The 16,217-nt window shown below is 33.5% G+C and overlaps 1 protein-coding gene and 1 long non-coding RNA gene across 2 annotated transcripts; one reads left to right on the top strand and one right to left on the bottom strand.

Annotated features, from left to right (window-relative positions):
• Positions 1–211: 211 nt before the first annotated feature.
• On the bottom strand, positions 212–15,960 carry Osi2 (DUF1676 domain-containing protein Osi2). Its single transcript, XM_023168229.2, has 6 exons — positions 15,631–15,960; positions 9,532–9,680; positions 5,701–5,850; positions 3,826–3,967; positions 2,164–2,358; positions 212–826 (listed from the first exon to the last, which is right to left on the bottom strand). Exons 1-6 carry the CDS (start codon positions 15,743–15,745, stop codon positions 585–587), a joined length of 993 nt encoding a protein of 330 aa, XP_023023997.2. The 5' UTR covers positions 15,746–15,960; the 3' UTR covers positions 212–584.
• Positions 1,207–3,832, top strand: LOC141482220 (uncharacterized). The gene is made up of 3 exons (XR_012465415.1): positions 1,207–1,345; positions 2,180–2,380; positions 3,533–3,832. It is a non-coding gene; the product is annotated as an uncharacterized lncRNA (long non-coding RNA).
• Positions 15,961–16,217: the final 257 nt, after the last annotated feature.

Genomic DNA, 16,217 nt, shown 5'->3' with positions numbered 1-16,217 from the left:
ATAACATTGTAAGTATATTTAGTTTAATACTCCTCTTGAAGATTGTCACTTGGTGATCGAAACACGTGTTGAGGTGATAAATTAACGGTTTGGTGTTGAGAAGAAACTCCAGTTATATTCATTACTACACCAAAGGTTTCGAACAGTGCATCACTAGAACTCTTGTATTGTAACGCTCTTTGGAAATGAATTCTTTGTCTGCTCCAAGTAAAATTTCATTTTTTCACATAAATATAGATTTTTATTGTGTGTGTATTCAATGAAATAAATAAATAATTACAAATGGTTTGAATATGTACAGTTAACATTTATAGTATTTCATAAAATATACTAATGAAAACATATCCTAATAAATTCAAATCAAAAAACAAATAAATTATTAACATTTGCTCAATCGTTTCATATCGATAAATTTCATTATTTGTCGTATAGTTTTCGGTTATTAATCTCCAGTTCAAAAATTGAGCAAGGTTTGATAAACTATATTATTATTCACATGGCAGTTTTCACTCAATTTTTGAATTTATACTAGAACCTGTCGATAACGTATAAGCAATTTCCTGGAATAATCCTGCTATGAGGATTCACGAATCGGGTAAAATGGATTTCTTCGATGTCGCCTCAGCAACAATATTCTTGTCATTATTTCTGTATTCATTCCATCCATTGTAAGCTAGGTTTTGTGCGGCATTTTCGTCATTTCTGTAATGTCCATGATGATGATACTCATTATAGTCGTGAGAAAAGGTGGGTGGTGAGGAATAATGATGTTGATAGGCGATTCCTGCAGGGGAATATTGTGGTCCGGAACCACCAAAGAAAGATCCTGCAAACACAATTCAGAATGATTACGTTTTCCAAAATAAAAAAAAACATTGAATGGGTAAATTCAAAATGGGTAAATTCTTCCGTTTTTAGGAATTTTTCGACAATTGTTTCATACAAATGAAGAAGTAAAAAGCTAGAAAGCTTTTAACCAAAAACAAATCTCTCCTTGAAATATCTGTTTTTTTATTTATTTACTTTGGGTTCATTCAGACGATTTCAATATGGTCAAATACATACATGTTGAAAATTATTCAATGAATATCAATCAATCCTAATTGGCACACAAACACAATATGTTTCCATAAATCATGGAAGTGATTGAATTTTCAGGTCTAGCGTAGGTAGTGAGTTATGTGAATAGTGGGTAACATGATTTTGTTTTGAATAACAATAGAAACATAGTTTCGATAACACAGATGTTATTAAGAAATCAGGGTTTCATTGAATTGAATAGCTTTACAATATACCAAATTTGGTTCATCGAGGGTATGCACATTTTTCGTGAAATATTAATACTGTAAGTATGTTTTGTGAAATTTTTCACAGATTCTATACTTTTCACTCTTTCACATCGTTTCTTTGAAAATTCCAGTATTTTTTCATTCACTGTGCTGTATCAATTGTTTTATTGATAGTAATTGCTTTTGCATCATAACTTTTTTTATGAATTTGGTAACTTTCAAAGTTAGGCCTCACCTTTTCCAAATTTGGAACAATATTCAAATTATATTCAATACATTTCAAATCATAGGATGTTCAACAATTAAAATAATAATTTTTTCTACTTCACGTAAAATAAAAATTTTGAGAAAGGTTTTTTCAGAATATGATATCTGTATTGCTCAGATTCAATTTCTCATATATATTTTTACTGAAATCGGGATTTCTTGTATAAAAGAAGCAGCTTATTGAAATCTCTTCTGGAAGGTTTCTGAAGAGGTTGGGAGACTGCTGTTTTTTCTGTTTTGTTTCTTTCTTAGAATTTCTAAATGTAATTCACGGTGATTATTATCAGGAATGTGTTAATATATAGTAGAACCCCTTTTCCTGAAATATAACCGACTCACTACTGTATCTTAAATTACTTAAAGGTTTCTTTTTCTTTTTTGGGAGAGAACGTTTTTCGCTTTCTACTACTCCATCAAGTTTCTTTTTCATTTCATAATATATGATGATAATTCTAAACATACTGATGTACTAAAACATAATACAATTCTGATGCTGATTTTCAACTGAAATTACTGCAGTTATATATTCCTTCTTTTTTGAACTATATGTTTTTACTGGTGGTACAATGTACTACTCTCAAACTACAGACAACAGCAAAAACCCTACCTCCATTTTGTTTCAGATTGGGCTTGCAGAAATTGAAGAATGCAATTGCTCCTGGAATGATCAGGGCGAGGAACCCTAATAGCTTCTGGAACGACGCGAGTCCAAGGATCAATGGCAAGAAAAGAAGAAGTTTCAGTTTGAATAATTTCAAGACTAGTAGAAGAGGGATGAAAAGTTTCTTCAGCTGTTTTCTTTCTGTAAAAAACAAAAATCTCAAGTTAGTATCATATGAGACTTGATAAGCTAACATTTATATTTATCCATAACTTCATAACCACATGAAATAACTTATATTTTTTCAATTCTCCACATAGCAATTCCTCAACTTCCTGGTAGTTTATGTAAACAATGAATATCAAACTTTCATCATAACATGGTTTCTTTCATGAAAATGTATTTCGAATGTTATTCGCATGTATTTCAAATGTTATGACTTTGTTTTGCTTCGGAGCTTTTTGACTTGTCTTCGACGATGATCGTATCAATACCCTGTACTGTTCCTTCATGGAATGTTGGTCATATACCTCTGGACTCACTTTGAGGGAAGTCTCTCCAATACAGTCTTATTTCAGTAATATCATGCATGTGGATGATATCAAATGTGTAACCCTGTTACTATCCTGAATTATGTTTTTCTGAAACATTCATTTGCTTTTTTCTTCAATGAATTTGTTCAAAATTATGTTACTTTTCATGTAACTCATTGACTCATTTCTCTATCTGGTTCTTTTCCAACTGGTTCAGGACCTTTGGGTGAAGTTGATCATTCCTTTCTAGCAAAATCATTAAGTTTCCTTTCCTTAAGATTCTCAATTATCCCAAATTGCAAATTTTGCTTCATCTTTACTTTCTGACTCATCTATTTAGATCTGTGAGATTTATATATGTAAGTATACATTAGTCGCCAAAACTATCGACGAATCCTGTTTCTTCTTTCATGTTTCTGAATGGAGTTAATTCCTATCAGTCTATCAGATTTTGGAAGTAGGGTGCATAACTGACCTAAAAACTTTCCAGTCGTGAACGAAAGGTGCACTTGGATCATTGCTACCTATTAGAAAATTGAAAGGTAGTTGATGTCCCAAAGTTAACAAAAAAAAAAAAAAAACAGAAATACCGAAAACGTTGTAGAACAATAAAATACTCATCATTACCCGATACTCATTTTGTGTGTGTGAATGGAAAAATATTAGAATTTTTTTTTCTGAATTTGCCAAAACAGCTTTCTTTTTGACCTCAACTTAATCACGCAAGACACTGATGTAAAATTTGAACTTCCGACATTCAAATATTATTAATTATTTTAAAGATTCATTTATCATTTTATCTTGTCTTCTCATTTGAAAAGGTGTGATAGTTGTTGTTTCAGGGTTTTTGAAGAATTTTCTACGAATATTCTATGAGGATTTCCAATAATCTGTATGCGACAAAATAACCAACACAAATGTGGAAATATTTCTATTAAGAGGTTTCAGTTTAATTTTTTGTGTGCATATTCTTATGAAAACATCAGCAAAACAATGATTTTGTTTTTTTTTAATTTTCAATTGTTTGAGTGAAAATGGATGGATCGCTCTTGGTACTTAGGTTTTCTTCAGAGATTGCGGACACTGAAGATTTTCACTGTAATAAATTTATAAAGTTTTCCGAAAATATACTTACTGAAGAGAGAATCCTTTTTATCTTCTATGATATCAATTTCTCCAACGATCTCATCAATGAAACGGGGTGAATATCTACCCGCTTCTGTCACTTCATCGTTGAACTGGAGTTCGAAAGTCGTGGATTTCAGAAATTTTTCAACCTGAAAATATTCATTATATTTTGAGAAAACACAATATGTGGTATTCAGCAAATATGATAGAAATGAACAAATTTAGTCACTGAAGATTAAAGTCAACGAAAATTTTGAATTGAATTGAAAACGAAAGAAACGTTTATTCTACAGAACGAAATATTACTTTCCGTTGAGTAAATGATGGAAGAAGTTGGAAAGGAGACTTTTGAATATACCAATCATATGATATTTTCGAAGTGCCTAGTTTAAAAAAAATACAAAATCAAATGGCGTTAATTTATAAAATGATTTTTTTTAAGTTTCCATGAAAAGCTATATTTTTTTATCATATTAAGTTCAATAGCAGATATAAGGCTGAAAATTTCAAAAGAGTGTATCATGTTTCATATGAATCAAAATATCTTAATGACCGTGTTTTGGTTTGACTTATTTCTTGTCATAATTATTCGTTAATTTTTTGTATTGCTCTTTTATCGATTAGGTACTTGAAAGTGTACAGTTCAAGAATAACTTTCTACTAACGTTAGTTCAATTACGAAATTGAGGTAGCAATTATTCAAATATATACTCGATATCATTTGGTCGAATCCACATGAAACTAACAATTCCAGACTGGATGTAGCTAATATTGTTCAATCATGTTCAATTATTCTGGTAATTGGTTTATGCAAAATGCTACCAGATCCACCATAATTTTTTATCCTCTTCTCAGGTATCTAGTATGTAGGTAGACAGGTTCTCAAAATCCACATCTACCAAGTTGCAACTTGGTTTCACTAATTTTTTTCACTGATAGATTCCAAAATATTTGTAGAATAAATTTTAGATTTTCATTCGTATCCTTTTGATCTGTTGTTCAGTTCTATGCTTGTTGATTTCAATATTCTTATTATTCTTCTTTTACACAAAGACCTGAGGAAGATCGTAGTTCACCGAAGTATCCACTGTATCGAGTTTCAATAATATGTTCAACTCTTCTACTATTCCGTTTGATGATTTTTCTCTTGAATCATCAGATATTCGATACAACAAACTTTTTGATTTTTCGTAAAATTCAGATATTTGAATGTGAAAACAGACTGAACAATATCCACCTAACAAACAAAAGCAACCCAAACAAAGGTAGATGTGTGATCAAAGCATGGTCACCACGCACATTTACATCTATTGGGTGAATTAAACAAACCTCCATACGCTGGCCAATCAAATTCAACTGTAATCGGCTGGCAACATTTATTGTAACACTGTCGAAGTGGTCAGTTACATTTTACTGCTTGTGGTGTGTACATATTCGGTATCTCAAAGTTTAAAATTTTTAAAATGACACGTACCGAGACGGCTGAAGAAACTGCTGATTTTGTCCCCACACTCCACCTAAAAAAATTGCCTATGCCCAGCCGCGTATTTGAAAAAAATTTTAAAAAATTGGTCGTTCCTTAGTGCGACTCTGTTTAAGCAGCCTTGTCTGGGAGATCACGTACACTATGCATGATGATGTTTTGGAGCACTCTGTAGCTTAGATGGGCAGAGTATAGTATGATGTAAGACATTGCTCTCTAATTATAAATTCACAGTTGAACCTAGAGATTAGTCTTATTCCAATAGTAACTGGAAAAGTTCTAATACCAATGGCCACTGTTGAAATGAAAATGAATAACAAAATAAACAGGCCAACAATTCTCAACTGGAATTATTCTCGAAGGGTTTTTTCCAGTTTATTATTTTTTACAGTAACTTACCTTCCTTTTTGCAAACTTCAGAAGTTGGTCCCACTCTGAGTCCGACGATCTTGGACTCTCTGAATATTCATATGGTTCTTGGACTAATTGTCGCAGTTGTGTTTCAGGCATCCGTTTTATACGGGCGGTTTCGCTGAGATAATATTCGGGCTGCAAATAGGAAGAGAGTTAGAATTACCAATGTAGTGAATGAATTTGGGATGAAAATCCTCTGAATATTCATGGAGTCTTTGTCTCGTTCTCGAAAATCGCGTTTTCAGAATGGATTCAAGAGATCAACATAAGGCATTGACAAAGATAGTAGAGGCTGCTGAGTGTGGATTTTCGACAATCATATCTCAAAAAACAACTCCAGGATTCAATAAAAAATTTGGAAACTTTTCAAATGAAAGAATAATTACTACGAAACGATTTTCGGCTCTCTACCTTTCTATCAATATATAAAAAGGTCATTTACCAAATATGAATATTTTAAAGATTTATTGGAGTAACATCATTTTCTCAATTTCATGTTTTCACTGAACTATAATGGATAAATTTAGTTCTGATGATAATTGAAAAAATGTTGATAACAGTGTAGATTTTTGGGGTATAATGGAAAATTTTTGGGTGCCAAACATCCCAAACTTCTTGAAACTGTGATTTCTAGAGATATTTAGTTACAAGAATAAGGCTGTTGAATATACTTTCTGAAAATTGAACACAATTTCTAAGATTTCGTAGTACTGACCTCAAGACATTTAGTTTGTGGGTATAACTTGCACATTTTGTTTTTTGATGGAATCTGTCTAATTGAATTTATTCCTTGGAAAATAAGAATGATTTTATTTTATCAGGATACCTCTTACTAAATGAATAAAAAATAACAATTCTGTTGGACCAGTTTCTGTGGTATCTAGCTTCATTTTAGAAAGTATATGATAATTTCTGGTTGAACAAATTTTCAGCGTTTTCATATGATAATATTGTTATACAGCAGATTCTGTAGAAACAATATCAAACGTTTAGGAGAGAATAGCATAAAGTAATTCACGTATTTCACAAAAAACTCCATTTTGAACTGAAATTAATTAATTTGTATGATTTTTGCTCAATAATATACCTACATTTCAATTTTTAATCAATAATGATTCTCTAACATATCGAGAAATGAAAACTATTTGTGAACTATGTGTGAACATATTATTCCTTGCTATTCCGAGAAGACTCTTCGTTGATATTCTACAATTTTCAGTTGGAAATTTCTCACATTTTTTGTATCAAAATGTAAAAAAAGCCAAAACATTTCTTTCCCAAAAAGGAATATCTCCTAAAAATATACGCACTTTCAATTTCATGATTGCATTTCGAAACCAAATAACTTTTAATGTCTTTCTGAGATTCAGAATCAATTATTTTCAATGAAATATAACTCCATATATGACTATTTAACGATTATGTCTTACTACTCCATTCATCATTTGAAACTGCAATTGTGTCTCTGAAGTATCAAATTCAATCCAGCATATAATTTCATATATTACTGAAAGAACCGTTCAGTTTTCAAATTGATTTTGAATAAAATGTTTTCAACTTTCCAAAAGAATTTGAAACTTGTATCCAAAACAACGAAATGTTATTCATTCCGAAGTTTGTAACATTGATATTCAAGTGGAAGTCTCAAATGGAAGTAAATTTCATTTACTGAATAAGCTCTTATGGAGAACAAGAAAAATGAATCATTCAGTTCGTGTTACTTCCAATCTCACTTCAATTGAATAGTGTTCGAGAATTATTACGGGTGAATTCCATTTGTGATGAATTAGAATACCCCCTCCAAATTATTTCTGAAGGCAGGGCTTGCTATACCAGAATATCATCGAAGAATTGTCCAGAACCAAAATTCTCGTTGGAGTTTTTTTATGAAATAAAACAATTTTGTCATAATAAGTCAACAATAAATATTTTTCTGTAGTGACTCATTTCTCTTGTTCAACGTGAATATGCATATGCTAAGCTTGTAGGTGAACTATTTTCTCGTCTAGTAACGGCCTAATCGCTCGAAACTGAAAACAAACTACTATTTCATATAGGAGCATTGTTATAAACATTCATTTGAACTTCCAACTTTGTATGGGGTTGTAGTCTATCAATCTGTACCAGTACTTTCATTATCACTTCTAATTTTCCCGTGTGACAAATTCAATCATCACTATTGTTGATGACCTGTGTCTACAATTGAACAAAAAATGCAAGTACTTATTATCACATCATTTTTCCTTCTTCTTTTTTGGGAGCTATCCGACTTGTGTATTTTTTCAAAGTCATTATGAAACACCCATTTCAACAAGTGTGTCTGGTTCTAGTTCGAGGAAGTCCCTCGCTTCATGCGTAACATATTCCTCTGGATATGATTTGGGTTATCCATGAATTGTTTGCCTCCTGTTTCAATCCAGTGCCTTATATTCGCATATAATATGACGAACTGTTTCTGTACCTTTGTTCCATTTCCTGCACTTGGGGTCTCCATTGTACCCTACTTGTTCAGGTGTCCTCTCAATGGACAATTTCCATTGAGTACGCTGTAATTATTCTGAGTCGATCCGTGCTTTGTTGAAGCAGGTCTTCAGTTCTCTTTTTGTATGGTTAAATCGTTAATATTCAAAGTATGTCACCTCTTTCGGTCGGATATGATTTTGGAACAAGTGAATTTCAATCGAAAAAAGTGTTATGAAAAAAAAAGAGAAACTCAAAGGGTATTGTTCGAAGTTGAATGAGAGTTCTCGATAGTGATCTGTTATACGAAGCCAAGTTTCAACGTCGATTGACAAATATTACTGGAGTTTTTTTCCAACACCAAATCGTTATTTTCAACACCTCAACACGTGTTTCGAAACACGTGTCGAGTAATATTCATTACTACACCAAAGGTTCCAAACAGTGCATTACTAGTATCGATTAACAACTGGAAAATCTTTACTTCATTTTGCAGACAATTCAGAGTCTAAAGATATTCCAATCACGATCTGGAACTACTTCTAGGATCAAACGTATCATCCAGAACCCGAACTACTACAACATGATCATCAGCATTTTCTTTTCTTGGAAAACGTGAGTTGATAAGGAATGAGAATGAGGATGAGAATCTCCAGCGAATCGAATCCAACGTGAATCGTTTCTTTCGCACAGGCACCGCTCTGAAGTGGGCCTGATATGGAATCTATTTTTTTCGGGTTTAAGGGAAAATTAATGGTAATAGTGATTTATTCAGCAGTCTCAGCATAGGATAAGTTCATATGTTCACCGATAGTTTGCTCAATGTTTTACCTTCCAAAAGGAAACATTTTTAGCTAGGTATATATTTCGAAAAGAGATTAATTTTTGGGAAGTTCCCCACATTTTTAATGTATGAGTATGAAGAAACAGAAAAGTTAGAACCTTTCTTTCCTAGAGAACCATTCAAATTTTAGATGAATATTCTTACATACTGTCAAAAAATTTTTCATTATTTCAGGTGAATTTCTGATAATTTCTTCAACATAACAAAGACATTGAAATAAATGAGTACATTTTTTTCCACAAGTGTTCAATTCAATCAGTTCGAATTTTGGCAATTACAGTATTTTTTTTAACAGTTATTGATAATGGGAAAGCTTATAGAAGAAAATTTTTTGCCTCTGCCAAATAATCTGGAACAATTCGATTAACTGAATCATTTACAATCATATTTCTCAGTAGACTTGCTTCACTTTTTTCATACGGGATGAACTTACAGCTCATCTGGAATAAAATCTAATACGTGACTTCATAATTTCATTATATATTGAGAAAGTATTATTTATCATTACTCACCTTATTAAAAAAATCATCGAAAGAAGCGAGAGCCCTTGATTTGAAACATTCTGCCAGATCACCATTTAAGCAGGCAGAATTTGTTCTGGCCAAGTAGGGATCAGTCTCAGGGCCAGTGCCGAATCCAATCCAGTCAAGTAGGTTTCGCCCTGAAAATAAAGTCAGAACATGATCAATCAATGCAAAAACCCCCATTTTTTAAATTATATTTCATTTAAAAAAACCATCTCATGAATTTCGAAGCACAAGATTGCCTCCTAGAAATGTACAAAACCTGTATTGTAAATGGTGTATCGAGTTGAACCTGTCCGATGAGCAATGGTAGTTTACAGTGTACTTTTGGCGTAGGCAATTCTTGATATACCTTTATGAAGGTAATTGTTTTTGAAGATTTCAAAGTTACTTGTGATGTTTGGATGTTCACTTGGACAGTTGAATCTTTTATGACTGAAATCTTTCAGCTAGCATTTGGCTATAATACCAAATGCTCGATGGCATAGCTCCATTTATTTGGAAAATATTTCTAAGAGAATTTGATTTTGAGTTTTTTGAAACAGGAAAGTTGTTCAGGTATGCACAAAGTTTGGTATTTCAACTGACTATATGTTAGTTTCAGTTCCGTCAAAGCAAAGAACTTCACAATCAAAGAATTAGGGATAAACTGCTTGCCAATCCCAAAGGGTATAGATCCTTGTGATGGTCGGTAGCTGAAGCTGTTGGTCAAAACTTCATTGAATCCGTTTTTTTCCAAAGACAAAACAGAAGCACTACAGAAAAATCCTTATGACACTCTGAGAGCGGTGTCTGTGCGAAAGTAGTGATTCACATTGGATTTTAATTGTAAAAATCAAATGTGCCAAGTCACTTGAACACTTCCTGTGGAAGTATCTATAGAAGAGGGACAATTTTACCACTAACACAAGCGGATGATTCAATTGCAACAACAGCCATAGATAAAGCAAATCAACAAGTTGAACAGTTTATGTCCCATTCCACAGTCGATTTTCTGGGAGAAGCACCACCCACTATTTTCATACTAGAATCCACAATGTTTTAACAACGTTCAGTCAGGCGAATTTTGAAACAGCTCAATTTCAACAAGGCGTCTGGTCCTGATGAAGTGCCCGTCATCGTACTTATAAAGTACTCGCAGCAGTACTTTGCAGACTTTTCAATCTGCCTTACATTTGGCTAAATGCACCGCACGGAAGCAATAGCCAAGAGAACCTAGAGAGCGATAGATAACCTGTCTCACAAGAAAGAAGTATTTTTCTTCTTGTTGTAAGATTGCTCGCGTGCGACCAATTCCCAAAAATGGCAAGATATATGTTCCAAATAATTATAGACCAGTCGCTTTGCTATCAGTGATATTAAAAATCATAGAGAAAGCCGTAAACTACCATATCCTCAAATATTTGGGGGGCTTCAACATCTTGAGCAATCATCAATATGGCTACTAGAAACAAAGATTAACAGGCGACCTTCTATCCTATATCAGCCATATATGGAATAACGTAATCGAGAAATATGAAGAGTAAAGAGTTGTTGCGTTTTATATTTCTAAGACCTCTGACTGTATTTGGCATGAGAGTTTGCTGGCCAAAGTTCGAAGCTATGGCTTGTCGGACCATTTTTGTGTACGGCTCTTCAGCTTCCTGAAAGAACGTTTCCTACAAGTGACCGTCGACGGATATCTCTCGAATACTATTACCATCAACGCTGGTGTTCCCCAGCCTTTTTCAATTGTATATCAACGACTTGTTGGAAAAAACCAAAATACTGAAATTTTGCTTTGCTGACAACAGCATACTTGTTTCGTCATTCCATTTGGATTCTAGGACATCGGCTGTGGATGCACGTTTCTACTGGCAGTAAACAGGGGACAGCGTTGGTTACGCCCGAGTAGGAAAAAGCGATGACATATCTCCAAGACATTATCAATTGGATCGACAGAAGATTCAATCTCTCAAAAATTGGCAAAAAAACTTTTTCTGGTACTGGATCATGAATGTTTTGTTTGAGCTGTTATTTCAACTAGTTTCCTGGCAGTGAAGGTTTTAGAGAAAAACAGAAGGTCCGTTCAACAATTGATGTTGAAGCTTGAGATCGCAACGGAACGCCTCAGGAGTTATCTCCGATGAGTCATCGGAGATACCTCAGGATATATCTCTGAAGGAGCTAGCCACTCGCTCCGGAAATAAATTCACAGTCTCCAAATCCGGAAAATAGTTACACTGATTCATGACTGTTTTGAACTAATGCCTTTCAATAAAACTTATTGTGCAGCAACTGGTATATAATTATTTGAAGTATTTTTCTTTCTTACTATGTTTGAGTATTGGTTGAAATTGAGTAGTCTTTCAACGAAAATATTTTTTTCCACAATTGATTACCTTATAGATGAATATTTGTTGTTGTGAATTTGTTACAGAGGATTGATTATGTATTGAGATCAAAAATGATTATTTACGATGCACTAGAGAAAAATCCTGCAGGCGCCTGTGCGAAAGTAATGATTCACATTGGATTTGAATCACTGGAGATTGAATTCATTTGGAAAAACGTTCTCAGGAAGTTCATGTCACATAAACGCAGCTCTCCAGATGGAAGAGTTCTTGAACAGTGGAGTGAGAGGTGTACTAAGTTGAACCTCAAAACGATCACCAGCCACAGTCCGTCAAGTATTTTTGATATGTACCGCTCTTAGTGGGATCAAATATGCCAAGTCACTTGAACACTTCCCGTGAAAGTATCTATGAAAGAGAGATAAATCTCCAACCTTTCTTCAATGTTCCAGGCTATCAAGGTTGCACGTGATGTTCGCGTCTTCAATCAGGCGAATGTCTCTTTTCTGGATGGGACCCAGCAACTTCAGGGTATGTTTGGAGGCAGAGCTCTATATAGTGGTAGCCAATCTTCAAGATTGGCTACCCATCTTGAAGAAAACTTTGGATAGTGGCGAAATGGCAACAAACTGATATCGGAGAGTACCTTGTATTACATCGAATATTTCAGTTGTCAATCAACAACATTGACATAATTTCATATTTCAAAACTTCTTTGACATCTGTCGAAGAAGTAAAGAAAGAAGCTCTCAAAAAAGGAATAACTGCATATTTATTCGAATTTTTATCCATTTCTGAAGACGGAGGCAGATTTTGGCCTCCGAAACGTAAAAGATAAGTATAATTTCTTAATATTTTTTTGATAGGCAAAATTGTGAAATACGACAAGTTACTGATAAATAGAAGATTTTTCTTTGTGAAAAATACTTTGATTTTTACGCAGTAACTTATCGGGGTAAACTAAAAAGTTTGCCCTTCTACACTTGTATAAAGTTCTCCATTATAATTTTTATATTTTTTCAGATTGTAAGGTCATGTAGTTTATTATTGAAGTGTGTTTTTGCATTAATTGATTGACGTGTTGGATGTTTAGAAGTGACTCGTAGAAGTCTTTAGCAAATTATAGAAATAAATAATGAAAAATCTGGTCTGATCCGATCGGCATAACATTACTTCAATCTTTGTTACATCAAATTATGAAAAAAAATCATATCAATTTCAACCTCCACCCTACTCCATGTCAAATGATATCACGAAAAAACCTCTTTCATAGATTTGTTTACGACAAACGGGATACTCAGACATATGTATTCATTATATGAACTGAAATATGAAAGCAGAGAAAAATAAAGTACACTCACTGAAGTAATCAGAAAAGTTATAAAACCCTCAATGCAATTTCGTAGCAAAAACAGCAACAGCTATTTATCACAAACTCCATACTGGATTGCCGCCAGACAGTTGAATTGATTGCGAGCAATGGAATGGAGTTTTTACATTCTAATTGTATGAATTTTGTGAAATCTCAGTTGGAACTATTACGTGGAAAATTGGAAGAAATATTGGAAAGAGAGTTTTGACTGAAAATTAACATACCGTTTTTCCGAACTTCAGCATTTTTTTTTCAGCGAATTGTATGCATTCAAAGTCATCATTGTCAACTAGTATCGATAAACGTTTATAATCGAATGCAAGTGTTAAATTTTATTGCTTTCGAATTTTCATTATTGCTCTTATTGCTTTTATTGATCCAAGTTGATAACAATCTTAGATTATTCATAGACTGGATATATTGTTGGAAGTTAATGGACCAGATAAGTTTATTAATAGTAATAATGTCTTCAGTATGAGAAACTCAAACGGAAAATATAAAATTCTTTGAATTTAATTAATTAGTTGAAGCCAATTTCATGAAATTAAACATTGAAAACTTACACTCATCTCATTTCGGAAACGAACAAAATAAGCATAACACATAACATTATTAGATCGAATATTCAGACAGACTTTTGTTGTTCATTTTACGACTTCGTGGAACTTGGTGAGGAAGACCAACAACTAACTACGGCAAAGTTCTCAAGCCGAAGTTAACATGCGGCATAAACCATTGGCGTGCTGCTATAAAAACTTCAATTAACTTTATAGGGATATTTTTATAGCCTCACATCAAAAATCTCAAAAAATATATTAATTTAGCGAAAGCGTGGAAACTATAGACCGTCTTATCGTCGTTGAAACATTTTCTTCAGAAATTATAACTGAGAGAGATTGAAAATATGCTATTTATATATTAACCAGAAGTTCAAAATAACCCTTTTCACCTATCTCAGGTCAGATGAGTTTTAATATTGATATTTGACAAAAAAAATTCGATATCCAAAACCGTTCACAAGACTATTTATCACACGTTTTCGCTTCGAATGTGCTTAACGTAATATTAGACAGAGAAAAAGAGATATTTGATAATTGTTAATGTAAAAATTTTGCATTGAATAATTTCCATAGAAGTTGCTGATAGTAAATGACAAATGCATGACTCGATGTGATCAGATTAAAATATGGAATGGAAAGCGTTTAGTTGTTTTCAGACTATAGTTTTGTTGCAGTGCCTGTGAGTGGGAACAGTGGTTGAAATATGAAAATAGAAGAGCTGAGAGATTTAGATTGAAAATCATCTGAAATATGTATCAGAGACCTGGTTATAACTATTTTCCCAATCATGTGAAGTAGTTGATTTTGCGTAAATTTTTACCAAATTTCAAACAAAGTATTTTCTCAGTTTTTTTGTACGGAATTTCTATGAAAGGCTTCATGAAGCTTTAAGTGGAAGTGGAGAAATGGAAGTGAATAATCAACAGCTAATTCCACTGTTTCTACGTTCATATAAATGGCAGAAGAAAGCAGTCAGAATATTTATGAAACCTAAAAATAGCAAGGTAGAAAATAATCGAACATAAAGCTACAAAACGGGGCAAAAGGTTAGAGTTTCACATTGGTATCGATATATATATATATATATATATATATATATATATATATATATATATATATATATATATATATATACGGTAAAATAGATTAACAGGGTCTCTCAGTCAAAAAATCAAACTCTGCTTTACTATGTCAAGCTTTCGCTTCTAATGGGGAGCTTCTTCAGGGCCTATAATTTAATGAGTTGTGAATATAACTCTTTCTGTGTTGTCTATTCTTTACACTTGGCTGTACCGTACTGACGAAGGCTAAATAGCCAGAAACATGTGTCTGCGGTTTGCCCACCTTCCTATGAGTGCTTTGTCAAATAACCTTTTTCCATCGATAATACCATCTCACTCAATATCCCTCTATCTTTTTTTATTTATATTGGACCCGGATGTCACGCAGGTTGCTATAGCTGCGCCCGTGACGAAGTTGGGAGTTAGTCCTTGTAATCACAAGGTCTACCAACGATGACACGAAATCGCAGTTGGCCCCTGATGATGAATCCGCTTGCTTGTTTGACCCTTTTCGTGCAACCAATTGTTGTCATGATATAAATCAGAAATGAAAAAATTCGTGGATACAACACTCCAAACAGAGGGGCAAACCGCGGACACGTGTTTCTGGCTATTGGCCTCATCAGCCCGGTGATGATATATACTTGATATACACTTGACACCGAGATTGAACTGATATTCAATATTCAATGTTATTAACACAGATGCGTCCTTGGAATTGTTTTCTCATCACGCCACTGAATGAAGAAGCAGTCACTCACCTTGTCTTCCATCGTCAATGGACCCCTGTCGATAATTACTCTCTTGACCGAGAGACTGTAGCGCCACAATTGAAACCAACGACAACAAAAGTACCCATTTAGCTGATCCTAACATCTTTCGAAGATAATATAAAAACAAATACAGGAAAAGTAACTAAATTAACTTAAATATTTCGATGTATCTACCGCACATAACCTCTGTAACGGAATGTTTAGTATTGAATTCGCGAAATAGAAACGTAATGTAACGGTACACCACTGGCGTAGATGATTTAGGAACTTTTTGGGTTATTTTTCTTGTACGGTATATCGTTGAACTAACTGTCCGAAAATGGTGGTGTATTATATATATAGAGGTATGGGGGTGTCATAATGTTTGAGATTATGTCTTCGGGAACTCCAGTGCGGTAATTGTTGTGCCAAGAGGGGCAATGCCCAGAGAAAGTGTCTTCGGGTTGTTACCTAATCAGACCCATAACCTTGCTAAATTCATGGCAAACTGGAGGGTCTGCACTTACGAGTGTCAATTGTTGCAATACATCCGCTGTTAATCATATACATTCGGTGAATATTAAGAATGTGTGTTA

The sequence above is a fragment of the Leptinotarsa decemlineata genome, unplaced genomic scaffold, assembly GCF_025532065.1.
Source record: "Leptinotarsa decemlineata unplaced genomic scaffold, Ldec_3_MD MMD2_tig00000882_RagTag_RagTag, whole genome shotgun sequence".
NCBI lineage: Eukaryota > Metazoa > Arthropoda > Insecta > Coleoptera > Chrysomelidae > Leptinotarsa > Leptinotarsa decemlineata.
Note: the sequence above shows the minus strand (reverse complement) of the source record. Positions and strands in the feature narration are given on the sequence as shown.